The 26982-nt window shown below is 33.0% G+C and overlaps 2 protein-coding genes across 4 annotated transcripts; both read right to left on the bottom strand.

Moving 5' to 3' along the window:
• Positions 1 to 910: 910 nt before the first annotated feature.
• On the bottom strand, positions 911 to 15971 carry LOC135136427 (ephrin type-B receptor 2-like). 3 transcript variants are annotated; one of them, XM_064065685.1, is made up of 13 exons: positions 15506 to 15967; positions 15362 to 15454; positions 4138 to 4171; positions 3592 to 3816; positions 3277 to 3539; positions 2940 to 3229; positions 2719 to 2888; positions 2448 to 2625; positions 2348 to 2402; positions 2141 to 2300; positions 1854 to 2088; positions 1724 to 1809; positions 911 to 1677 (listed from the first exon to the last, which is right to left on the bottom strand). In XM_064065685.1, the coding sequence occupies exons 2-13, from the start codon at positions 15425 to 15427 to the stop codon at positions 1013 to 1015; spliced, it is 2427 nt and encodes an 808-aa protein (XP_063921755.1). In that variant the 5' UTR covers positions 15428 to 15454; positions 15506 to 15967; the 3' UTR covers positions 911 to 1012. The 3 variants fall into 3 exon arrangements, with proteins under 3 accessions (XP_063921755.1, XP_063921753.1, XP_063921754.1); XM_064065683.1 differs by having other exon boundaries at positions 2448 to 2888; positions 15506 to 15971; XM_064065684.1 differs by having other exon boundaries at positions 1724 to 1806; positions 2448 to 2888; positions 15506 to 15970.
• Positions 15972 to 22207: 6236 nt separating this feature from the next.
• On the bottom strand, positions 22208 to 23628 carry LOC135136017 (uncharacterized). The gene is made up of 6 exons (XM_064065132.1): positions 23488 to 23628; positions 23341 to 23437; positions 22963 to 22993; positions 22718 to 22914; positions 22509 to 22671; positions 22208 to 22386 (listed from the first exon to the last, which is right to left on the bottom strand). Exons 2-6 carry the CDS (start codon positions 23404 to 23406, stop codon positions 22286 to 22288), a joined length of 558 nt encoding a protein of 185 aa, XP_063921202.1. The 5' UTR covers positions 23407 to 23437; positions 23488 to 23628; the 3' UTR covers positions 22208 to 22285.
• Between the last annotated feature and the right edge of the window lie 3354 nt (positions 23629 to 26982).

Here is a 26982-nt window from a genome sequence, read left to right as displayed (position 1 = left end):
AGGATTATTGAAGACTCTGGTTTTCTGAGGATTTGAGGATTATCATGTTTTGAGGATTTGAGTATTATGGTGTTTTGAGGATTTGAGGATTCTTTGTTCTGAAGTTTTGAGTATTATGTTCTGAAAATTTGAGAATTATGGTGTTATAGGATTTGAGAATTCTGGTGTTTCAAGGATTTGGGGATTCTGGTGTTCTGAGGATTTAAGGATTACGATGTTCTGAGGATTCGGGAATTACAATGTTCTAAAGATTAATGTGGGAATTTGATGACATGAAATATATTGTGGAAATCGGGGATTGGGTGTTTTGAGGATGCGAGGAACTTGAATTTTTGAGGATTATTTTCAGTATGTGACGATTGTTTTGAAATTGTAAACAAAATGTTAAAAAAATTTAAATCATAAATTTGTTTACAATTTGATTTTAAAAAATAATTGTTTATGGGCTGGTGTTTACTCCCTAGTTACATTCGTCCATGTCACGAGTTGTGACGACACTGTTGAGACACCGATTTGACAATTTTGTCGAATTTTAATTTATCAATAAAAAAAGTTCATTATTATTATTTTAATCTAATTTTTTCGATTTTTTTATACAGAGAATAATTGTATTTGTCAATTTATGATTTGTTTATTATAAGTTTAGTTAAAAATACAATTTGTCAAAACGTTTTTTCATAAATCAATTAACAGCTTTTCTATTCATCCGAGTTTAAAGTGAAAAAGATAAATAAAAAATTAACTACGCCGCTTTATTGTTTGAACGCAGCGCCATCTGTTCGAAAATAGATTACTAGTGTTTAGATAATATTGAATACTGTCTCTGATCCAGCTCAGATAAAAGTGATGAGCGTGTGTCAGACATTTAGTTAATTTCTTAACAACGCTAAATAAAACGAAATTTAGTATATATTTTTAATATTATATATTTAACTGTCCCAGTTTGGTTCATTTTGGGTAAAACCACACAAAAATCCCTCCTCAAAAAATACACATTTATTCAACAACTCTTTCACCCGTCCTCCAAACTAATATCTACAATTTGTACCGGCGTCTCAGCGAACCTCTCAATATCACTCGGCGGAAAAACGTACGTCGGATTCAACTGATCAAAATTCACATAAATCTTCCTCTTCTTCACATCCAGCGCCTCAACCAACTCCTGAAACGTAGGCCTGTGCCCAGGATCCGTCGCCCAACACAGCCTCATCAGCGCATACAACTCGTCCGTACAGATCTCGGGCCTCTCCAACCTGCGCCCCAACTGAAGAAACTGCTGAATAAACGAATCCGGAACACTCTCATACGGAAAAGCCCCCAAAGTCCCGATCTCCCACAACACCACCCCGAACGACCACACGTCAGTCTTACTGTCATACTTCTGCTCCACTATGGCCTCGATGGCCATCCAGCGCAACGGAAGCTTTTTAGTCCGGTGGTTCACGTACGTGCCGCTACGCGACAACCCGAAGTCGGATATCTTCAAGGTTTTGTACTCGTTGACCAGGATATTCCGAGCCGCGAGGTCGCGATGGGTCACGCCGATTTTCTCCAAGTGGGACATGCCTCGGGCGATTTGGAAGGCGAAGTTCTGGAGCTCGGTGTGGTCGAGGGCTTTGTCGAGGGTGTAAGGACCCGGGGAGGGGGTGAGTAAGTCCTCCAGAGTGGTACTCACGGCTGAAACGTTTCCATGAATTGGGAGAACCAGCGAATTGGGACTTACTTTCAGAGGTTGATGGTAGTCGGCTGGAGGTGACAGAAAGCGGCGTGGTGGGTGTGGGTGGCTCGATGTACGCACCATCGCTGCTACTAGTACGGTTTTAGTAGCGACCAAAAAGATTCGTGGTACTTACTCAGGGAAGAAAAATTGTGTCTTGGTTGCGATGTTCCTTTTTTTAGACCATTGGGTTCGTAAATCTACTAAATAGTTTTTCAAGTCGCCGCAAGGCACGAATTCCATGATCATCATGTATGGGGGGTCGGCGGTACAACAACCCAGGAAAGCCACGATGTTCGGGTGGTGACCAATTTTCTTAAAAATCTCGATTTCTGCTATAAAATCAGTGGCTGCCTCCTTCGTTATGTTTTCTAAAATATTTATTATAAATTGGTGATTTGGGATCAGGTAAGTCAGACGTACCTCCTTCGCCCAAAGTTTTGACAGCCACGATTCTATGACCTTCCACGCCCCCAATCCCGATGGCTTTGGCGGAGTAAACTTGCCCGAAAGCACCACTTCCGATGACCTCTTTGATAATGATCTTGTTTCTTGGAAATTCGTATTCGTCGAAAACCCCCTCCTGCAGACGTTTTTGTCAAAAATAACCAAACTGTGTGGTACTCTTACCAAGAACTCAACCGGAGTGTAGTGGATGTTAGTGTCCATGAGGATCTGCCGATTTCTAGGAAACACAATTACAAAAAAAACACTCTTTGAAAATACGTACTGTATGGTGACTAATTCTTGTAGGTGTTGGTTCCTTCTTCTCCTTCCCGGTGACACGAAATTTAGGAACTTACTTTTATATTTTGAGAAGCTTCTATACTGTAAGGCAGACAAAATCACCACCGCGATACCAACAACAACACAGACGATATAAACCGTGTAACTCCTGCTTTTGGGTACTGAAAGACAATTGTTAATTTTTTGACTTAGGTGTAAGGTGTCCCAAAATATTTTTCCAACCGTGATATACACTAACCAAACGAAACTCTCACCTTCAAAACCGTATCTAGCTTCCACCAAACAAGAAAAATTGTTCTTGAAAGTACCAATCAACTCATACCGGACTCCTTCAAGCACGTCCATCTTGATTTCAGAGGTGTGGTTCTTCAGATGATTCTTCGTCCACTTCACTAGCTCCTCATCCGACTTATTAGAAATCACGCTACAAAAAAACGTTCGATTTTGATAGTAGTACCATCACTATAATACGTACTATCTGTAATTGACCGCTTTGTAAAAATACGGGCTACCGTTAGTGGTACTTTGATTCCCACCCCACGTTACCAAAAACCCATCAACAACCTCTTCAACGTCAAAAATCTCCGGCTTAAACCCGAATTTATCACAGTCGCACTTATTGCCTACGCATTCAGGTACCGTATAATTATAATTACAACTAAATCTCTCTTCTTCGGAATGTTCTGAGTTCATGTGGATATCATAAGCGCAACCTGGGTTGACCTCCCGTTCTGTGTTACTATTAGGTTTCAAGATACGGTTGTCCTGAAACAACCACACTTAAATCCAGCCTAGCCCCACCCCCTTCTCACCTGCAGCGAATGATTCACAATCAAAGCTTCCTCGTAGCAGTCCTTCTTAGAATCAGGACCCACCTTCTGGTGGATTCGTATGGTAACTCTCTCATCTCTAGCGGTTTTATCCCACGACAACTGCAGATTGATAAAGTCGTACTTATAATTGAAAACCGACTCTACTAGGAAATTTTCAGGACACTCGTCGTCCTGTGGGGTTTCCTCCACACAAACTGGTTGTTCTTCGGGACACTGGGTTCGGATTTGTGATAACGTAGTACCTGTGGAACAACATACAAGTTTCAATTGGTACCACCTTCTGTGTTTACGTACCGTTGATGTAGTACAAGGGTGTACTCGATTCCGATAGTAAATCGTACTCGCAATCGCTGGAGAGGCTTTCATTAACACGTACGATGAATGAATCGTGAGCTTTGGTGAATTGATAACAGGAATCAGTTTGTGCTTTGGATTGTATTGTTGATATTGGTTCGAGGGCGGTGAGATCGAGGATTAGAGCGCTATCGTTTCGGCATCCACTGGCGGCTTTACATAAAGCTATAAATTAAAAAAGTTAGACTCCACAGGAAGTTATCCATAATATTGTTGGCAGTTTCTCTTCATTAATACGATGGCCACTTTGAAATGTAGTGATAGTAAATAGTGAGTAAATCCCGCCAGATGCGAAATTCGTTTTTATTATCATTTCGTAAGAAATTGGTATTAAACGAAGTCTAGTTTGTCGATGATAACGGAAATATTATCTGAAGTGAAGCTGTGTACACACATCACAGGAAATGATTTATATCCTCTTCTATTTTATAAATATTTGATTGCTGTTAACAAGGGTAATTGATGAGTTTATCTTTATACACTTACCTGTTGTTCTGACGTGATCGTTCGTCGTGTTATTCTGTAAAAATCGATAGATTAGACATGGGTATGACATGTGTAAGATGTTATTTTTTTTTTGTACGGAAAATATGTTCATTAATTGTGTCTCAAGTTGTTTCTATACAATTTAGATTTTTTGCGAAAATTAGATAAGCCATTTTGGATATATGTTATTGATTCTTTCATTATTTTTTTTAAACATCCTGTATAAACAAACTTTCCATATACAGGTTGAGTCAGCAACAGTACCTGTTTTACATGATAATTTCTTGTAGAGAAATAAGGACTTTAAGCTCACGATGCATAAAGAAAATCATCACAATTGAGACAGGGTGGGTGGGCGGGGCTTATATTTTGCCCTTTTTTCTTAATATTCGTAGTGTTCTTTTCGCAACAAGAAACTTAAAACATGTTTAAAACAGCAACTATGGATTTTGTAATTACGCTCAACCCCTCAGTCTGACAACGAATGGAAAATTCATCACGATTGAGATTCAGACGGATGGGTGGGGCTTATCTTTTTTTTACATAATACATATAGTTGTTTCTGAGCAACACGTCACTGAAGAATCAGTCTTATCTTAGCAGGTACTAGCCCCGCCCACCCACCCTCTCTTTTCTTAGAGGGTATGTCATTTGCCAAAATCGATCTTATTTTAGCGGGTACTAGCCCCGCCCACCCATCATCGTTTCTCTTAGAAGGTATCACATTAGTCAAAATCAGTTTTATCTTAGCAACTGTCTTTTTTTAAGAATGTGAAACATTCTCGGGGGTCCCAACTGTATTTTTTTTAATGTGAAACCTTCTGGTGGGTCCCAACTTTCTTTTTCAAAAATGTGTAACTTTCTCTGGGGTCCTGACTATTTTTTTTTTTAATGTAAGTCTTTCTCGGGGGCTCCAATCTAAAGATTTTAAAGATTTTAGACCTTCAAGTCATTTCTACAGGATGTTATATTTCAAAGAATTTTTTTTTCAGTAATTCCAAGTATTGCAAAAATTTTGAAGGTTCAAGAAAAATCAAAGTGATAGTAAATTTTAGAAATGATAAAGAAACCAAAAAATCCCGAGATTCCAGAAGGTCTAAACATTCCAAAGATTTCCAAAATTCCACAAATTCTTGGAATTTCGAGGTTTGTTGATTTTACTGTACTATACAAAGATCCTAGAGGTTTTCAAAATTCTAAAGATTCCAGAGACTCGGAGTTATTAGAAATTCCAGCGATTCCAGAGATTCTAAAGATTCCAAACCTTCTAAAAATTCTAAAGGATTCTAAGTTTTCTAAGGATTATAAATTGCAGAGAATATAAGGAATTCAAAAAGCTGGGGATTTCAGAAAATCTAAATATTCCAGAAATTTCCACAATTCCACATATCTTTGGAATCTCTGGATTTACTGAAAATCCAAAAAGGTCAGAGATTCTTGAAATTGGTTGTAAGATTTCAAAATTCTCGAGGTTTCAAATAATCTAAAGATCCAGGGATTCTGTAGAATCTAGAGTTTCAGAGTTTCCAGAGATTTCAAAAATTCTAGAGATTACAGATATTACAGCGATTCAAGATGTTCTAGTACTCCCAGAATTTCTAGAAGCTTTTGGATTTAGCTGTTCCAGCGATTCTAGAGATTCGAACGATGCTAGAGATTCGGAAAGGAGATTCTGAAGATTGTATAAATTCTGGAGATCTAAAGATTCTAAAAATTGTGAAGATGGCAAAGATTTCAAGGCTTCCAAAGAGTTTAAAGGATTCTAAGTATTTTAGTGATACTAAGGTTTCTAAAAATTGCTTTCATTATTTTCGTCCATATTGTTGGTTGTTTGGAACAAACAAACAAAAATTTCTAAAGATTCCAAACATTCCAAAAGTTCTAGAGATTACAATTATTATAGCGATTCAAGAGGTTCTAGTAATTCTAGAAATTCTCGAGAATTTAGACATTCTAGAAATTGTACAAGGTGTATTCCAGCGATTCTAGAGATTCAAAAGATGTTCGAGATTCTAAAGATTTTAAAAATTCTAAAAAAATTTCAAAGGTTCCAAGACTTCCAAAGATTCTAAAGGATTTTAAAGATTCTAAGGTTTGTAAAAATTCTGAACTGCTTTCATTATTTTCGTCCATATTGTTCGTTGTTTTGATGGGAGCAAACAAAAGTTTCTAAAGATTTTAAAGATTTTAGACCTTCAGTATCACAGAAGATTTAAAGTCATTTCTACAGGATGTTATATTTCAAAGAATTCTTTTTTCAGTTTTTCCAAATATTGCAAAAATTTTGAAGGTTCAAGAAAAATCAAAGTGTTAGTAAATTTCAGAAATGATAAAGAAACCAAAAAATCCCGAGATTCCAGAAGTTCCTTCTAAACATTCCAAAGTTTTCCAAAATTCCACAAATTCTTGGAATTTCGAGATTTGCTAATTTTACTGTACTATACAAAGATCCTAGAGGTTTATACAAAGATCCTAGAGGTTTTCAAAATTCTAAGACTAAGAGACTTGCAGTTATTAGAAATTCCAGCGATTCCAGAGATTCAAAAGATGCTAGAGATTCTAAAGATTTCAAACCTAAAAATTCTAAAGATTCTAAATTTTGCAAAGATTTCCAAAATTCCACATATTTTTGGAATCTCTGGATTTACTGAAAATCCAAAAATGTCAGGGATTCTCGAAATTGGTTTTAAATGTTCTAAAATTCCCGAGGTTTCAAATAATCTAAAGATTCCAGAGGTTCTGTAGAATCTAGAGTTTCAGAGTTTCCAGAGATTTCAAAAATTCTAAAGATTACGGTTATTGTAGCGATTTAAGATGTTCTAGTAATCCCAGATATTCTAGAGACATTCCGGAAGTTTTGGACTTAGCTGTTCCAGGGATTCTAGAGATTCAAACGATGCTGGAGATTCGGAAAGGAGATTCTAAAGATTCTAGAAATTCTGGAGATTCTAAAGATTCTAAAAATTGTGAAGATGCCAAAGATTTCAAGGCTTCCAAAGACTCAAAAGGATTCAAAGGTATTTAGTGATACTAAGGTTTCTAAAAATTCCAAAGTTTCTAAAAATTGCAAAATTTCCAAAAATTCGAAATTGCTTTCATTATTTTCGTCCATATTGTTGGTTGTTTGGATCAAAACAAACGAAACTTTCTAAAGATTTTAAAGATTCCAGACCTTTACAATAAAAAAAATAGTCATTTCTACAGGATGTTACCTTTCAAAGAATTTTTTTTCAGTAATTCCAAATATTCCAAAAATTTTAAAGGTTCCAGAAAAATTAAAGATTTCCCAAATTCTACAAATTCTTGGAATTTCAGATTTACTGAAATTGTAAAAATTTCAGCGGATCTTGCAACTGGTTGTAAAGTTTCCAAAGATCTCAGAAGTTTTTAAGATTCTAAAGATTCCAGAGACTCGAAGTTATTAGAGATTCTAGCGATTCTAGAGATTCAAAAGATGCTAAGGATTATAAATTTTACAGAATGCAAAGAATCCAAAAAAGCTCAGAATTTGAGAAATTCTAATTATTCCAAAGAGTTTCCAGCGATTTCAAAAATTCTAGAGATTACTGTTATAGTAGCGATTCAAGATGTTCTAGTAATCCTAGAAATTCTAGAGAATTTAGACATCCTGGAATTTTTTGGATTTAGCTGCTCCAGCGATTCTAGAGACTCAAACGATGCTAGAGATTCGGAAAGGAGATTCTAAAGATTCTGGAAATTCTGGAGATCATAAAGATTCTAAAAATTGTGAAGATGTCAAAGATTTCAAGGCCTCCAAAGACTCTAAAGGATTCTTAGGTTTTTAGTAATACTAAGGTTTCTAAAGGTTCTAAGGTATAGAAAAATTCGATATTCCTTTCAATATTTTCATCTAAGTATATTGTTGGTTGCTTGGATGAAACAAACAAAAATTCCTAATGATTTCAAAGATTCCAGACCTTCACAATCAAAGAAGACTTAAATTCTTTTCTACAGGATGTTACGTTTCAAAGGATTTTTTTTAATAATTCCAAATTTTCCGAAAATTTTAAAGTTTCCAGAAAAATCAAAGTATCAGTAAATTTTAGAAATGATAAAGAAACCAAAAAATTCTAACTATTCCAAAGATTTCCCAAATTCCACAAATTCTTGGAATTTCGGGATTTACTGAAATTTTAAAAATTTCAGCGATTCTTATAAAGTTTCCAAAGATCCCAAAGGTTTTCAAGATTCTAAAGATTCCACAGACTTAGAGTTATTACAAATTCATTCATTTAATGTCAGGGATTCTTGAAATTGGTTATAAAGATTCCAAAATTTCCGAGGTTTCAAATAATCCAAGGATTCCAAAGATTCTATAGAATCTAGAGTTTCAGAGTTTCCAGAAATTCCAAAAATTCTAGAGATTTCTGTTATTATAGTGATTCAAAAGGTTCTAGTAATTCTAGAGATTCTAGCGAATTTAGACACTCTAGAAGTTGCACAATTTTTTGATAGCTATTTCACCGGTTCTAGAGATTCGGAAGGGAGATTCTAAAGATTCTAGAAATTCTAGCGATTCTAAAAACTGTAAAAGGTCTAAAGACTTCCAAAAATTCTAAAGGATTTTAAAGATTTTAGTGACATTAAGGTTTCTAAAGACCCTAAGGTTTCTAAAATTTATAAATTGCTTTCATTATTTTCTCCCTATTTTGGTTGTTTGGATGGAAACTAACAAAAATTTCTAAAGATTTTAAAGGTTCAAGAAAACTCAAACGATCAGAAAATTTTAGAAATTATAAAGAATCCAAAAAATTACGGGATTCCAGAAATTTCAAAAGTTTCAGCGATTGTTGCAACTGGTTGTAAAGTTTCCAAAGATTCCTGAGGTTTTCAAGATTCTAAAGATTCCAGAGACTTACAGTTACTAGAAATTCCAGCGATTCTACAGATTCTGAAGGACGATTCTATAGATTTTAAAGATTCCAAGTTTCTAAAAATTATAAAGGATTTTAAAGTTTTTAGTGACACTAAAGTTTCTAAAGATTCTAAGGTTTCTAAAATTTATAAATTGCCTTCATTATTTTCTCCCTATTTTGGTTGTTTGGATGAAAACTAACATAAATTTCTAAAGATTTTAAAGGTTCCAGAACAATCAAACGATCAGTAAATTTTAGAAATTATAAAGAATCTAAAAAATTACGGGATTCCAGAAATTCCAAAAGTTGCAGCGATTCTTGCAACTGGTTGTAAAGTTTCTCAAGATTCCTGAGGTTTTCAAGATTCTAAAGATTCAAGAGACTTAGAGTTACTAGAAATTCCAGCGATTCTACAGATTCTGAAGGACGATTCTATAGATTTTAAAGATTCCAAGTTTCTAAAAATTATAAAGGATTTTAAGATTCCTAATGATACTAAGTTTTCTAGGGATTCTAAATTTCAGAGCAAAGAATCCAAAAAAGCTCGTGATTTCAGAAATTCTAAATATTGCAAAGATTTCCAAAATTCCAGAAATTTTTTGAATCTCTGGATTTACTTTAATGTCAGGGATTCTTGAAATTGGTTATAAAGATTCCAAAATTCCCGAAGTTTCAAATAATCTAAGGATTCCAGAGACTCTATAGAATCTAGAGTTTCAGAGTTTCCAGAAATCCCAAAAATTCTAGAGATTACTGTTATTATAGCGATTCAAAAGGTTCTAGTAATTCTAGAGACTCTAGAGAATTTAGACACTCTAGAAGTTGTACAAGTTTTTGATAGCTTTTTAACCGGTTCTAGAGATTCGGAAGGGAGATTCTAAAGATTCTAGAAATTCTAGCGATTCTAAAAAGTATAAAGCATCTAAAGATTCCAAGGCTTTCAAAGATTCTAAAGGATTTTAAAGTTTTTAATGACACTAAAGTTTCTAAAGATCTTAAAGTTTCTAAAATTTATCAATTGCTTTCATTATTTTCTCCCTATTTTGGTTGTTTGGATGGAAACTAACAAAAATTTCTAAAGATTTTAAAGGTTCCATAAAAATCAAACGATCAGTAATTTTTAGAAATTATAAAGAATCCAAAAAATTACGGGATTCCAGAAATTCCAAAAGTTTCAGCGATTGTTGCAACTGGTTGTAAAGTTTCCAAAGATTCCTGAGGTTTTCAAGATTCTAAAGATTCCAGAGACTTAGAGTTACTAGAAATTCCAGCGATTCTACAGATTCTGAAGGACGATTCTATAGATTTTAAAGATTCCAAGTTTCTAAAAATTGTAAAGGATTTGAAGGTTCCTAATGATACGAAGTTTTCTACGGATTCTAAATTTCAGAGCAAAGAATCCAAAAAAGCTCTGGATTTCAGAAATTCTAAATACTGCAAAGATTTCCAAAATTCCAGAAATTTTTGCAATCTCTGCATTTACTTTAATGTCAGGGATTCTTGAAATTGGTTATAAAGATTTCAAAATTCCCGAAGTTTCAAATAATCTAAGGATTCCAGAGATTCTATAGAATCTAGAATTTCAGAGTTTCCAGAAATTCCAAAATTTCTAGAGATTACGGTTATTGTAGCGATTCAAAAGGTTGTAGTAATTCTAGAGATTCTAGAGAATTTAGACACTGTAGAAGTTGTACAAGTTTCTGAGAGCTATTTCACCGGTTCTAGAGATTCGGAAGGGAGATTCTAAAGATTATAGAAATTCTAGCGATTCTAAAAACTGTAAATGGTCTAAAGATTCCAAGGCTTCCAAAGATTCTAAAGGATTTTAAAGTTTTTAGTGACACTAAAGTTTCCAAAGATTCCCGAAGTTTTCAAGATTCTAAAGATTCTAGAGACTCTGAGTTTTTAGAAATTCCAGCGATTCTAGAGATTCAAAGGATGCTAGAGATCCTGAAGGAAGACTCTATAAAATCTAAAGATTCCAAAGCTTCTAAAAATTCTAAAGGATTCTAACATTTCTAATAATACTAAGTTTTCTAAGTAATATAAATTTCGGAGAATGCAGAAAATCCTAAAAGCTCGGGATTTCAGATTTTCTAAATATTCCAAAGATTTCCGAAATTCCATAAATTTTTGGAATCTCTGGATTGACTGAAAATCCAAAAATGTCAGGGATTCTTGAAACTGGTTATCAAGATTCCAAAATTCCCGAGGTTCCAAATAATCTAAGGATTCCAGAGATTCTACAGAATCTAGAGTTTCACAGTTTCCAGAAATTCCAAAAATTCTACAGATTACGGTTATTATAGCGACTTAAAAGGTTCTAGTAATTCTAGAGATTCTAGAGAATTTAGACACTTTAGAAGTTGTACAAGTTTTTGATAGCTATTTCACCGGTTCTAGAGATTCGGAAGGGAGATTCTAAAGATTCTAGAAATTCTAGCGATTCTAAAAACTGTAAATGGTCTAAAGATTCCAAGGGTTCCAAAGATTCTAAAGGATTTTACAGTTTTTAGTGACACTAAAGTTTCCAAAGATTCCCGAAGTTTTCAAGATTCTAAAGATTCTAGAGACTCGGAGTTATTAGAAATTCCGGCGATTCTAGAGATTCAAAGGATGCTAGAGATCCTGAAGAAAGATTCTATAAATTCTAAAGATTCCAAAGCTTCTAAAAATTCTAAAGGATTCTAACATTTCTAATAATACTAAGTTTTCTAAGTAATATAAATTTCGGAGAATGCAGAAAATCCTAAAATCTCGGGATTTCAGATTTTCTAAATATTCCAAAGATTTCCGAAATTCCATAAATTTTTGGAATCTCTGGATTTACTGAAAATCCAAAAATGTCAGGGATTCTTGAAATTGGTTATCAAGATTCCAAAACTCCCGAGGTTCCAAATAATCTAAGGATTCCAGAGATTCAATGGAATCTAGAGTTTCAGAGTTTCCAGAAATTCCAAAAATTCTAGAAATTACAGTTATTATAGCGATTCAAAATGTTCTAGTAATTCTAGATATTCTAGAGAATTTAGACACTTTAGAAGTTGTACAAGTTTTTGATAGCTATTTCACCGGTTCTAGAGATTCGGAAGGGAGATTCTAAAGATTCTAGAAATTCTAGCGATTCTAAAAACTGTAAAGGGTCTAAAGATTCCAAGGGTTCCAAAGATTCTAAAGGATTTTAAAGTTTTTAGTGACACTAAAGTTTCCAAAGATTCCCGATGTTTACAAGATTCTAAAGATTCTAGAGACTCGGAGTTTTTAGAAATTCCAGCGATTCTAGAGATTTAAAGGATGCTAGAGATCCTGAAGGAAGATTCTATAAATTCTAAAGATTCCAAAGTTTCTAAAAATTCTAAAGGATTCTAACATTTCTAATAATACTAAGTTTTATAAGTAATATAAATTTCGGAGAATGCAGAAAATCCTAAAAGCTCGGGATTTCAGATTTTCTAAATAATCCAAAGATTTCCGAAATTCCACAAATTTTTGGAATCTAGATTTACTGAAAATCCAAAAATGTCGGGGATTCTTGAAATTGGTTATCGAGATTCCAAAATTCCCGAGGTTCCAAATAATCTAAGGATTCCAGAGATTCTACATGATCTAGAGTTTCAGAGTTTCCAGAAATTCCAAAAATTCTAGAGATTACGGTTACTATAGCGATTCAAAAGGTTCTAGTAATTCTAGAGATTCTAGAGAATTTAGACACTTTAGAAGTTGTACAAGTTTTTGATAGCTATTTCACCGGTTCTAGAGATTCGGAAGGGAGATTCTAAAGATTCTAGAAATTCTAGCGATTCTAAAAACTGTAAATGGTCTAAAGATTCCAAGGCTTCCAAAGATTCTAAAGGATTTTAAAGTTTTTAGTGACACTGAAGTTTCCAAAGATTCCCGAAGTTTTCAAGATTCTAAAGATTCTAGAGACTCTGAGTTTTTAGAAATTCCAGCGATTCTAGAGATTTAAAGGATGCTAGAGATCCTGAAGGAAGATTCTATAAATTCTAAAGTTTCCAAAGCTTCTAAAAATTCTAAAGGATCCTAACATTTCTAATAATACTAAGTTTTCTAAGTAATATAAATTTCGGAGAATGCAGAAAATCCTAAAAGCTCGGGATTTCAGATTTTCTAAATATTCCAAAGATTTCCGAAATTCCACAAATTTTTGGAATCTCTGGATTGACTGAAAATCCAAAAATGTCAGGGATTCTTGAAATTGGTTATCAAGATTCCAAAATTCCCGAGGTTCCAAATAATCTAAGGATTCCAGAGATTCTACAGAATCTAGAGTTTCACAGTTTCCAGAAATTCCAAAAATTCTACAGATTACGGTTATTATAGCGACTCAAAAGGTTCTAGTAATTCTAGAGATTCTAGAGAATTTAGACACTTTAGAAGTTGTACAAGTTTTTGATAGCTATTTCACCGGTTCTAGAGATTCGGAAGGGAGATTCTAAAGATTCTAGAAATTCTAGCGATTCTAAAAACTGTAAATGGTCTAAAGATTCCAAGGCTTCCAAAGATTCTAAAGGATTTTAAAGTTTTTAGTGACACTAAAGTTTCCAAAGATTCCCGAAGTTTTCAAGATTCTAAAGATTCTAGAGACTCTGAGTTTTTAGAAATTCCAGCGATTCTAGAGATTTAAAGGATGCTAGAGATCCTGAAGGAAGATTCTATAAATTCTAAAGTTTCCAAAGCTTCTAAAAATTCTAAAGGATTCTAACATTTCTAATAATACTAAGTTTTCTAAGTAATATAAATTTCGGAGAATGCAGAAAATCCTAAAAGCTCGGGATTTCAGATTTTCTAAATATTCCAAAGATTTCCGAAATTCCACAAATTTTTGGAATCTGGATTTACTGAAAATCCAAAAATGTCAGAGATTCTTTTAATTGGTTATCGAGATTCCAAAATTCCCGAGGTTCCAAATAATCTAAGGATTCCAGAGATTCTGCAGAATCTAGAGTTTCAGAGTTTCCAGAAATTCCAAAAATTCTAGAGATTACGGTTATTATAGCGATTCAAAAGGTTCTAGTAATTCTAGAGATTCTAGAGAATTTAGACACTTTAGAAGTTGTACAAGTTTTTGATAGCTATTTCACCGGTTCTAGAGATTCGGAAGGGAGATTCTAAAGATTCTAGAAATTCTAGCGATTCTAAAAACTGTAAATGATCTAAAGATTCCAAGGCTTCCAAAGATTCTAAAGGATTTTAAACTTTTTAGTGACACTAAAGTTTCTAAAGATTCCTGAGGTTTTCAAGATTCTAAAGATTCTAAAGACTCGGAGTTATTAGAGATTCCAGCGATTCTAGAGATTCAAAGGATGCTAGAGATACTGAAGGAAGATTCTATAAATTCTAAAGATTCCAAAGCTTCTAAAAATTCTAAAGGATTCTAACATTTCTAATAATACTAAGTTTTCTAAGTAATATAAATTTCAGAGAATGCAGAGAATCCTAAAAGCTCGGGATTTGAGAAATTCTAAATATTCCAAAGATTTCCGAAATTTTTGAAATCTCTGTCTGGATTTACTGAAAATCCAAAAATGTCAGGGATTTTTGAAAATGGTTGTAAAAATTCCAAAATTCCCAAGGTTTCAAATAATAATATAAAGATTCCACAGATTGCATAGGATCTAGAGATTCAGAGTTTCCAGAGATTTCAAAAATTCTAGAGATTACAGTTCTTACAGCGAATCAAGATGTTCTAGCAATTCTAGAGTCTAAAACTGATTTTGGCAAATCACATACCTTTGGGTGGGCGGGGCTAGTACCTGCTAAAATCAGTTTTATCTCAGCAGCCACTACATAGCTCCTAAAATTTTTATTACTTCAGCACGTGCATGGAAAAGATTAAAAATAGAGGCAGTTTAATAAACCACAAGTATAGCAGCACATAAAATATTGAAAACTTTTCTCTGATCAAAAATTCGACGTGTGATAATCGATCAGATTTGTTTCGTGCCGATAACTTTTTTCTTTCTAGCGCATAACGAGATGTTTTTTAAGCCACGCCACGCTGATCCTACGATAACAGCCCTTACTTATCAAAATACATAGTTTTATAATCAGTACTCAATCATTTTGTTGTTAGACCAATATGGCTCATTTACACGATAAGACTGTTATCTGAAAAAACACAATGTGAGTACATAATTTATTGTTTATGGCGGTATTCGATCCCCGGATTTGGCGTGAAATTTTTTGAACCGATAATCCAAACGTCGCACCTGACTATCAACGAAAATAATATAATAATCATTCTGACACTCCGAAACTACCCGATAACTGTTAACAATCAAACAACGATTTTTCTTAATGACACACAACACAAGGAACAAAATTACCTCGCTTTGGATGGTATCCAACCCACCGACTGCAACCATAACAAACACCACTTTGAGCCAATCCATGAATCTAGCACCTATCAGCCCGTTTGTCTGCAATCGTAAAAAATGACAAAAGCGTAAAAATTGCGCTTACGCAATTACCTGGGTACACAAAAGAATCCTCTTGACCTTGTGTAAAGCCACCCATGAATCGATCTACGTTAAAAATAAAATTTTCAAACTTCAAATTTGTTAGGAATGCGGTTAACGTATCGAAAAGCGAAGACAAATTGCACACATGGCTTCTATTTTGGAGCTGGTGCGATTTTCGCCATGTCGGGGCTAAATTTTCACTTGCACGTCCGATAATTGGGATTTTCTTATCGACGAATGCGGTTTAATCTTTATTTATCGGGCGGCGACGCCTGGTCCATTCGGGGAAAATATCGAAAAACACTTGTGGTATTTGAACAGCTCGTTTGTCAGATTTATCCGATGTTTAAATTAGGCGTAAACAAAATAGCGTAATCTTTTGGGTGTTTTTCGCGGGAGGAATTACGCGCGAGTCGCGGCGGTGGCGATAAATTAACTAAGCTGGCTAGATCAAACTTATTAGAACGTATCGGTTTTATCTTTAGGTAATGAGATAAGACAAGCTCCCCTAATCGTGTATTGTGTTATAAAACCGCTGACAAGCGCTAATAAAGGTGAAATTCACGTGGAGACGGATTAAGGTACATTGGTGTTTTATTTATTACAAGTACTATAAATAAGTAGAAAATCTTTAATCTTATCGGGGGATTAGATCATCAGACAATTGGTATTGAGCTACTGGGAGGGACAAGATTGTAAAATTATAAAACAGGTTTATCGCTGATTAATTCAGGAGTGCCTCTAGATTCTTCTAATTGATTAGTTCTACAATAATTTTCCAAATTACAAAAAAAATGCGTGATAAAAAATCAAGGCAGATTCATAAACTACAAATATACGAGTGTTGTTAGTGGGGTTGATTAGACAAATTTTAGCAGGGAAGTGCAAAATTTCAGTGATCCCGATGAATTGAAATTATTCCACTTTTCCACACCACATTGCACTAGTTCTAAAATAATATTAAAAAATTTGAAGTTAAATAATTCCGGTAATATCTAATTTTCTCAAACACAATGAAATTCAATAATATATTAATAATTTTGTTGAATCTCATTACAATATTTTGTTTCTGTTCGATAGATGAGATCCCAAGATTCCAAAAAGTTGTGGAATTTTGGTAATCTTTGAAATATTTAGAATTTCTGAAATTCTGAGCTTTTTTGGATACTTTACATTCTATGAAATTTATAATCCTTAGAAAACTATCATTAGAACCCTTTGAATCCTTTAGAATTTTTAGAAACTTTAGAGTCTTTAAAATATTTAGCATCTTTTGAATCCTTAGAATCGCTGAAATCTTTAGAATCTTGAAAATATCTGGTATCTTTGCAATCTTTACAACCAGTTGCAAAATCGGTGAAATTTTTGGAATTTTTGGAAATCTTTGGAATATTTAGAATTTCTGAAATCCCGAGCTTTTTAGGATTCTTTGCATTTTCTGAAATTTACAATCCTTAGAAAACTTAGAATCCTTTACAATTTTTAGAAACTTGGAATCTTTAGAATCCATAGAATCTTCCTTCAGAATCTCTAGGATATTTTGAATCTCTAGAATTTCTGGAATTTCCAATAACTCCGAGTCTCTGGAATCTGTAGAACTTCTCGGATCTTTGGAAACTTTACAACCAGTTGCAAAGCAATTTAGAATTTTTATAAATTAAAAAACTTAGAATCCTTTGGAGTCTGGAAATTTTGTAATCTTTGGAGTCTTTACAATTTTTAGAATCTTTAGAATCTCCTAGCATCTTTTGAATCTGCAGAACCGCTGGATCAGCTAGATTCAAAAACTTATACAACTTCTAGAATGTCTAAATTCTCTAGAATCTCTAGAATTACTAAAGCCTAATCACTATAATAACCGTAATCTCTAGAATTTTTCGAATCTCTGGAAACTCTGAAATTCTAGATTCTATGGAATCTCTGGAATCTTTAGATTATTTGAAACCTCGGAAATCTTGGAATTTTTACAACCAATTTCAAGAATAACTGACAGATTTTCAATAAATCCACACTTACCAAAATTTTGTGAAATCTTTGGAATATTTAGAATTTCTGAAATATCAAGTTTTTTTAGTTCTTTGCATACTCTGAAATTTATAATTCTTAGAAAACTTAGTATCATTAGAAACCTTAGAATCCTTTAGAATTTTTAGAAGCTTTGGAATCTTTAGAATCTTTCTTTAGAATCTCTAGCATCTTTTCAATTCAAAGCAACCAACAATATGGACGAAAATAATGAAAGCAGTTTCGAATTTTTAGAAACCTTAGTATCACTAAAAATCTTAGAATCCTTTAGAGTCTTTGGAAGCCTTGAAATCTTTGGAATCTTTACAATTTTTAGAATTTTAAGAATATCCAGAATTTCTAGAATCTTTATAATCTCCTTTCCGAATCTCTAGCATCTTTTGAATCTCTAAAATCGCTGGAACAACTAGATTCAAAAACTTCTAGAGTGTCTAAATTCTCTAGAATCTCTGGAATTACTAGAACATCTTGAATCATCATAACTGTCATCTCTAGAATTTTTAGATTATTTGAAACCTCGCGAATTTTGAAATTTTTACAAGCAATTTCAAGAATTCGTGACAGATTTTCAGTAAATTCCGAGATACCAAAAATTTGTGGAATTTTGAAAATCTTTCGAAGATTTAGAATTTCTGAAATCCCTAGTTTTTGGATTCTTTACGTTCTCTGAAATCCTTATAAAACATAATATCATTAGAAACCTTAGAAGCCTTTACAATTTTTTGAAGCTTGGAATCTTTAAAATTTAGAATCTTCCTCCAGAATCTCTAGCATCTTTGGAATCTTTAAAATCTTGAAAACTTCTGGGATCTTTGGAAACTTTACAACCATTTGCAAGAATTGCTGAAATTTTTGGAATTTCAATTAATCCGGAAATTGCAAGAATTTGTGGAATTTTGAATTTATGGAATATTTAAAATTAGAAATTAAATTCTTTATAATTTCTGAAATTTACTGATCCTGATTTTTCTGGAACCTTTAAAACTTTTGGGATTGCGAAGGTCTGAAATCTTCAAAATCTTTAGAAATTGTTGTTTGTTTCCATTTAAACAACCAACAATATGGACGAAAATAATGAAAGCAATTTCGAATTTTTGGAAACCTTAGAATTTTACAAACCTATAGAATTTTTGGAAGCCTTGAAATCTTCGGTATCTTCACAATTTTTAGAATCTTTAGAATCTCCAGAATTTCTAGAATTTTTAGCATCTCCTTTCCGAATCTCGAGCGTCTTCTGAATCTCTAGAATCGCTGGAACAGCTAGACTCAAAAACGTCTAGAATGTCTAAATTCTCTAAAATTTCTGGAATTACTAGAAAATCTTGAATCGCTATAATAATTAAAACTGTAATGTCTAGAATTTTTGAAATCTCTGGAAACTTTGAATCTGTAGAATCTTGAAACCTCGGGACTTTTAGAATCTTTACAACCAATTTCAAGAATCCCTGACATTTATGGATTTTCATTAAATCCAGAGATACCAAAAATTTGTGGAATTTTGGAAATCCTTGAAATATTTGTGATTTTTAAAATCCCAAGTTTTTTTGGATTCTCTGCATTCTCTGAAATTTATAATCCTTAGAAAACTTAGTATCATTAGAAGCCTCTACAATTTTTTGAAGCTTAGAATCTTTAAAATTTAGAATCTTCCTCCAGGATATCTAGCATCTTTGGAATCTTTACAATCTTGAAAACCTCTGGGATCTTTGGAAACTTTACGACCAGAAGTAAGTAAGAATCGCGGAAATTTTTGGAATTTCAGTAAATCCCGAAATTCCAAGAATTTGTGGAATTTTGGAAATCTTTGAAAAATTTAGAATTTCTAGAATCCCGCTATTTTTTGAATACTTTATAATTTCTGAAATTTTCTGATACTTTGATTTTTCTGTGAATTTTAAAATTCTTGGAATATTTGGAATTACTGAAAATAAAAATCCTTTGAAATGTAACATCGTGTATAAATGACTTTAAATCTTTTTTAATTTAGAAGGGTTGGAATTTTTAAAATCTTTAGAAACTTTTCTTTATTTCCATCAAAACTACCAACAGTATAGACGAAAATAATGAAAGCAATTTAGAATTTTTAGGAACCTTAGAATCTCTAGAATCCTTTAGAGTCTTTGGATGCCTTGGAATCTTTGGAATCTTTAGAATCTCCTTTCCGAATCTCTAGCATGTTTTGAATCTCTAGAATCGCTGGAACAGCTAGATTCAAAAACTTCTAGAATGTCTAAATTCTCTAGAATATCTGGAATTACTGGAACATCTTGAATCGCTATAATAACTGTAATCTCTAGAATTTTTGAAGTCTCTTCTAAAATGTCTAAATTGTCTAGAATCTCTGGAATTACTAGAACATCTTGAATCGCTATAATAACCGTAATCTCTAGAATTTTTGAAATTTCGGAAATTTTGGAATCTTTACAAGCAATTTCAGGAATCCCTGATATATTTTTTTTTTCAGTAAAGCCAGTGATTCCAAAAATTTGTGGAATTTTGGAAATCTTTGGAGTATTTAGAATTTCTGAAATCCAGAGCTTTTTTGGATTCTTTACATTCTCTGAAATTTAATCCTTAGAAAACTTAGTGTCATTAGAAGCCTTAGAGTCCTTTAGAATTTTTAGAAACTTTGGAATCTTTAGAATCTCTAGCATCTTTTTGAATCTCTAATAATTCCGAGTCTCTGGCATCTTTACAACCTTGAAAACCTTTGGTATCTTTGTAAACTTTATAACCAGTTGTCAGAATCGCTGAAATTTTTGGAACTCCTTTAGAGTCTTTAGATGCTTTGGTATCTTTGGAATCTTTACAATTTTTTGAATTTTTAGAATCTTCTTTTCGAATCTGTGGCATCTTTTGAATCTCTAAAATTGCTGGAACAGCTAAATTAAAAAAATCCTTTAGAATTTCTAGAAGGCTTAGAGTCTCTAGAATCGATAGAATCTTTCTTCAGAATCGATAGAATCTTTCTTCAGAATCTCTAGCATCTTTTGAATCTCTAAAATTGCTAGAATATCTAATAACTCCGAGTCTCTGGAATCTTCAAAATCTTGAAAACCTCTGGGTTGGAAATCTTTGGAATGTCTAGAACTTCTGGAATCTCTGGATTTTTTGGGTTCTTTATCATTTCTGAAATTTACTAACAATTTGATTTTTCTGGAACCTTCAAAATTTTTGGAATATGTATTTGGAATTACTGAAAAAAAAATCCTTTGAAATGTAACATCTTGTAGAAATGACTTTAAATCTTTTTTGATTCTGAAGGTCTAAAATCTTTAAAATCTTTAGAAACTTTTGTTTGCTCCCATCAAAAAAAAACGAACATTATGGACGAAAATAATGAAAGCAATTTAGAATTTTTAGAAACCTTAGAATCTTTAGAATCCTTTAGAATCTTTGGAAGCCTTGGAACCTTTGAAATATTTAGAACTTTTAAAATCTTTAGCATCGCTAGAATTTCTAAAATCTTTAGAATCTCCCTTCCGAATCTCCAACATCTTTTAAATCTCTAGAATTTCTGGAACAGCTAGATTCAAAAACTTGTACAATTTTTAGAATGTCTAAATTCTCGAGAATTTCTAGAATTACTAGAACCTCTTGAATTGCTATAATAATTGTAATCTCTAGAACTTTTGGAATCTTTGGAATGTTTAGTTTATTTCAAACCTCTGGGAATTTTGGAGCCTTTACAACCAATATCAAGAATCCCTGAAATTTTTAGATTTTCAGTAAATCCCAAGATTCCAAAAATTTCTGGAATTTTAGAAGTCTTGGAAATATGTAGAATTTCTGGAATACAGGGATTTTTTAGATTCTTTGTAATCTCTGAAATTTTCGGAGTCTTTCACTTTTCTGGAACTTTAGAAATTTCTGGAATATTGGAACTATTGAAAAAAATCTTTGAAATCTTTAAAATCTTTAGAAGCTTTAATTTATTTCCATCCAAAAACAAACAACAATTTGTAAAAAAATAATCAGAACAATGTAGAATATTTAGAAACTTTAGAATTCTTAGAAATTTTAGTATCAATAGAAACCTTAGAATCCTTTAGAATATTTCGAAGCTTTAGAATTTTTAGAATCTTCCTTCAGAATCTTTGCATAGCGTCTAGAATCGCTAGACTCTAAAAACTTGTAATGTTTAAATTCTCTAGAATCGAACGCGCGAAAAACACCAACAAAGGGAGGCATGGATTTTTGAAAGTTTTAATATTATTATTATTATACCAGTGAATTTTAGTGTTATTTAATAATTTTTTGATGACGTCATCAGTAATATAATATCTAATACAAAAAATACGAAATGACGTGCCCAAAATTCTTTTTTAATGGAACCTTTCTTTGAAACTTAAAACAGTTCCAAAAATAAAACCGCATTTTCCGCAGAACTTTCCTTGCGTTTTATCACGCTAGAAAAGCAGCTTTTAACATCAAACACAATCAGACGATATTTAATTTGGAACTCGTTATTTATATCTGTGTGGATTTGTGGAACACACTGCTAATTGCTGGTCATAAACAACCTTTGTATATTTTTCATGGAGATTTATAGACAAGTATTAAATAATGTGGAACTAAAAGAAAGCGATGTTTATGCAATAAATAACCTAATTAGAAATATGTGACCACTTAAACAACTCACAAAACTCACTTTTCCACTTCATTGGCGAAAAAATATAACCCGGACTTTCTTTCTATTAGTTTTTCAAGGATGATTTTTTTTCTGAGAAAATCATACCCATCAGAGAGTCCTTCCTACGAAATTCAACATAGTTGTGGTGAAAAACTGGACACGAACCAACGAATTTTGGCTCCTACTTCGGACCATAATTTTAATAAATTTTCTTCGTAATCTTGTCTTGGTGCTTAAACAACTCAATATTGAAATATTTTAGTGTTTTCTAATAGTAAACGAAAATGTGACTTGTGTATAATTAATTAATTACTAGAAAAAATATTTTGGGACCCTTGTGTGTTACGTTCTCACCTATAAACTCGTTTGCGTTATCGTTTTCTTCTTCTTCCGGAACCGTGTAATTGTAGCTACAATAAATTCCTGTTTCTTCGTCTGAATAAAAAGTTATTTCGTACGAACACCCACGCTCAACTTCATCTTCAGTGACCATATTAGGTTCCAGTACGCTATTTTCCTAAAATTTACGTTTCTGGTTAAGAACACGGTTCCAAAATACTTACAAGCAACGAATGATTAAATATAAATATTTCTGATAAGCATTTGCTAGTTTTTGAAAAATCCATTGGTTCGTGAATTAAAATATTCACGAAATCGTTGATTTTGGGTTTGTCCCAAGACAACTTCAAGTTGATGTAATTTGTTTGGTTGTTGAAAACGGGAGTCACGACGAAATTGGATAAAGGGCATGTGATTTGTACTAAAAATTTACAAAAAAAAATGTTTCAAAAATTTTTTCAAAACTCACCAGTGGTGTTTGAATCGCTTTCGTCATAGTCCTGCAAAAAATCAATATCAAATCTAAATGGAATAATTGTAATCTCCAAAACCAATATTTAATCGAAAAAGCGAACATAAATTGGACACCAAATTGACAGCTACTCATCTTATCAGCATCGCTGGATTTATCGAAAGTCAATTATTTCTCGTTTGGATTAAAATGATTGACTTGGTGATCGCGCCTGATTTTTCTAACACATCAAAATTAAAATCGTCAGTCAACACCGAAAGATTTATACATCAAACATTGTTTATAGTTACGGTATTTATAAGCTACTGATTAATTGCGATTTTTGAACTGTTTGCAAAAATGTGTTAATTTTGGGGCACAAAGGAACAAAGTTACCTCATTTTGGAAAGTGTCCAACCGACGCACCATAACCAAAATAAACATCACTCTGAACCACACCATCTTTTACCATAAATTCTAGTATTTGAGTTTTCTGTAAGTCGAAAATTCGTGTAAGTTGTGAGAATTCCACAACACAATTACCTGAGATTACTGGAAGTTGTTAGGAAAAGCGGTCGTAAATTTTACTAACACTCCACTACACTTAATACTTAATTTAATTGAATTTAATTCATTTCCAACTTTTTGTTTAAGCCATAAATTCCTGTACAAGTAGTTGCAAACATTCACCAGTTTATTTTATTCAAGTAGCTGAAACTAATCAACGTGAAGCTCGAGTGTTAGTTACGCGTGAAGAATTAACGTGTGAATCGCATCAAGCTGATAAATTAAACTAAGCTGCGACTAGATCAAAGTTGTTGGTACAAACAGGAGCTTTTATCTTTAGGCGGTGTGATAAAAAGCTTTTCAATCACGGGGTCCTGTGTTACCGTCAATCGCTAATAAATGTGCAGACAACGAAAAAATAACATTTACATTTCGCTACAATTGAAGTAATTTGGGTAAATGATGGATGTCTAATAAATTAGGATGTTTTGAAGCAACAGAATTTTTGAGTCAGCTTTTGCTGTTTTTCTTGGATTAAGTTAAAACTTGGTCGGTTAATAACCGATAACGTTTAATATTTTTGACTATTTTATCAGTAGTTACAAAATAGTGTATAGGTAAATATTGTCGAAAGTATTTGTTATGTTCGAGTATTATTTTTCGTGACTTAACGTCTACAATGTGCGTCAAATGAATGGAACGCTAAATAAATCGACAAATTAAGGAATCGACAGAAGAAAAAAACCCCAGTAACTTCCATCTTTGAACTAATCATCATATTGAAGTATTTATTAAAAAGATAAAATCTGTCTCAAAAAAATTTGTTTACATTTTCACACTTTTGCAGTCTGCACTTTATACAACAAAACTAAAAATATACACTTCGGTTTATTTAATTTTAGGCGATTTATTTATGTAAATCCGTTCAGTCTGTTCAGTATCGGATTGAGGACGTGGGGTCTACCAGGAAATTTACAAAGTGGGGCTCTGTCGTATTGTATATATTTCAAAGTTACATTATAAAATATTCTCATACAATGTTGATTTTTTTTTCAAAAATCTGCATGCTGAGGGTAAAAACTCAACACGGATACATAAATCACACATACAGGAACATGTTATTTTATAAAATTTTGATTAACGATTTACCATGCTTACGATAATCTTAGAAAACTTGTAAGTTTTTAAAGCATTTGGTTTTACAATTTCAACGTAAAATGTTACATAATTTTTATTTTTGCAATCCTATAAAATTAAGTATACCGGGTGTCTGGAAAATGGCGGATTATCTCTTCAGTACGTTATGAATCAATTTTATCCTAGCCCCGCCCACCCACCCTCTCTTTCCTTGGAAGGTATGTCATCTGCCAAAATCGATCTTATTTTAACAGGTTCTAATCCCGCCCACCCGCCCTATATTTTCTTAGAAGGATCTCATTTGCCAAAATCAGTCTTATCCTATCAGGTACTAGCCCCGCCCACTCATACTCTTTTCTCTTGTAGAAGGTATCTCAATAGTCAAAATCTGTTTTATCCTAGCAGCTACTAGCTAGCAAATGAGATCCCTTTAAAAAAAGAGAAAGCGGGTGGGCGGGGCTAGTACCTGTCAAGATAAGACTGATTTTGGAAAATGAGGTACCTTCCAAGAAAAGAGAGGGTGGGTGGGCGGGGCTAGTACCTACTAAGATAAAACTGATTTTGGCAAATGAGATACCTTCCAAAAAAAGGGAGGGTGGGTGGGCGGGGTTAATAGTGCCAAGATAAAACTGATTTTGGCAAATGAGATACTCTCCAAGAAAAGAGAGGGTGGGTGGGTGGGCGGGGCTACCACCTCTTAAGGTAAGACTAATTTTAGCAAATGACGTATCCTCTAAGAAATTTATTTAAATTACTATAAGAAAAGACGCTAGAGGCTATAAATCACTTTCAATTTCTTTTCAAACAGGGATACCTAGAACCTGAAGATTGTTTTAAATTTTTGAAAAAAAAACGAGGTCCCAAAATTAACTTAAAAATAGGTCAGGTCAGAATTTTCCAAAAACAGAATACCAAAGTCTCCCAAAATTGTTTTAAATAATTTACAAAAAAATCTTCATGCCATGAATAAAAAAAAAACGCTGCGGCACTCAAGACTTTTTCAAATTCATAAAAATTAATAATTGGAAAATCGAATCCGAAAACTGAAACATCCAAATGAAGAATAATTTCAAGAAGTAGTTTATTAAAATATTAATTTTGTAAATTAAAGATGAATTTATATTCTTTCTTGATGTTTTTAAAGTTGCACTTATTTTTTATTTTGAAAACTGAAAAATAAAAACATAAAAAATTCGGGAAATCGAGAAATAGGAAAACCAAAAAATCGATTAATCGAAGAATTGAAGAATCTAAAAATAGAAAATTCGAGAAATTGACAAATTCCAAAACTGCTAAAATCTGTTTTATCTTAACAGCTACTAGCCCCGCCCACCCACCCTCTCTTTTTTTAGAGGATATATCGTCTGCCAAAGTCGATCTTATTTTATCAGGTACTAAACCCGCCCACCCGCCCTATATTTTCTTAGCGAAATATCATTTGCCAAAATCAGTCTTATCCTATCAGGTACTAGCCCCGCCCATTCATCCTCTTTTCTCTTATAGAAGGTATCTCAATAGTCAAAATCAGTTTTATCCTATCAGCTACTAGCTAGCAAATGAGATCCCTTTAAGAAACGAGAAAGTGGGTGGGCGGGGCTAGTACCTGCCAAGATAACACTAATTTTGGAAAATGAGGTACCTTCCAAGAAAAGAGAGGGTGGGTGGGCGGGGCTAGTACCTACTAAGATAAAACTGATTTTGGCAAATGAGATACCTTCCGAGAAAAGAGAGGGTGGGTGGGCGGGGTTAATAGCTGCCAAGATAAAACTGATTTTGGCAAATGAGATACTCTCCAAGAAAAGAGAGGGTGGGTGGGTGGGCGGGGCTAGCACCTCCTAATGTAAGACTAATTTTAGCAAATGACGTATCCTCTAAGAAATTTATTTAAATTACTATAAGAAAAGACACTAGAGGCTCCAAAGCACTTTGAAATTCTTTTCAAACAGGGATACCTAGAACCTCAAGATTGTTTTAAATTTTTCAAAAAACGAAACGAGGTCCCAAAATTAACTTAAAAACAGGTTAGGTCAGAATTTTCCAAAAACAGAGTACCAAAGTCTCCCAAAATTGTTTTAAATAATAATTTACAAAAAAAATCTTCATGGGCTCTCAAAATAGTATATCATGGGTATCCAAGTGCCCTGAATAAAAAAAACGCTGCGGCACTCAAGACTTTTTCAAATTCATAAAAATTAATAATCGGAAAATAGAATCCGAAAACTGAAATATCCAAATGAAGAATAATTTCAAGAAGTGGTTTATTAAAATCTTAATTTTGGAAATTAAAGATGCATTTATATTCTTTCTTGATGTTTTTAAAGTTGCACTTATTTTTTATTTTGAAAACTGAAAAATCAAAACATAAAAAATTCGGGAAATCGAGACATAGGAAAA

The sequence above is a fragment of the Zophobas morio genome, unplaced genomic scaffold (genome assembly GCF_036711695.1).
Source record: "Zophobas morio isolate AGI-343-1 ecotype UQ-CSIRO unplaced genomic scaffold, CSIRO_AGI_Zmor_V1 ptg000026l, whole genome shotgun sequence".
In the NCBI taxonomy this organism is placed as follows: Eukaryota; Metazoa; Arthropoda; class Insecta; order Coleoptera; family Tenebrionidae; genus Zophobas; species Zophobas morio.
The sequence above is the reverse complement of the archived record's forward strand: the minus strand, read 5'-3'. Positions and strand labels throughout refer to the sequence as shown.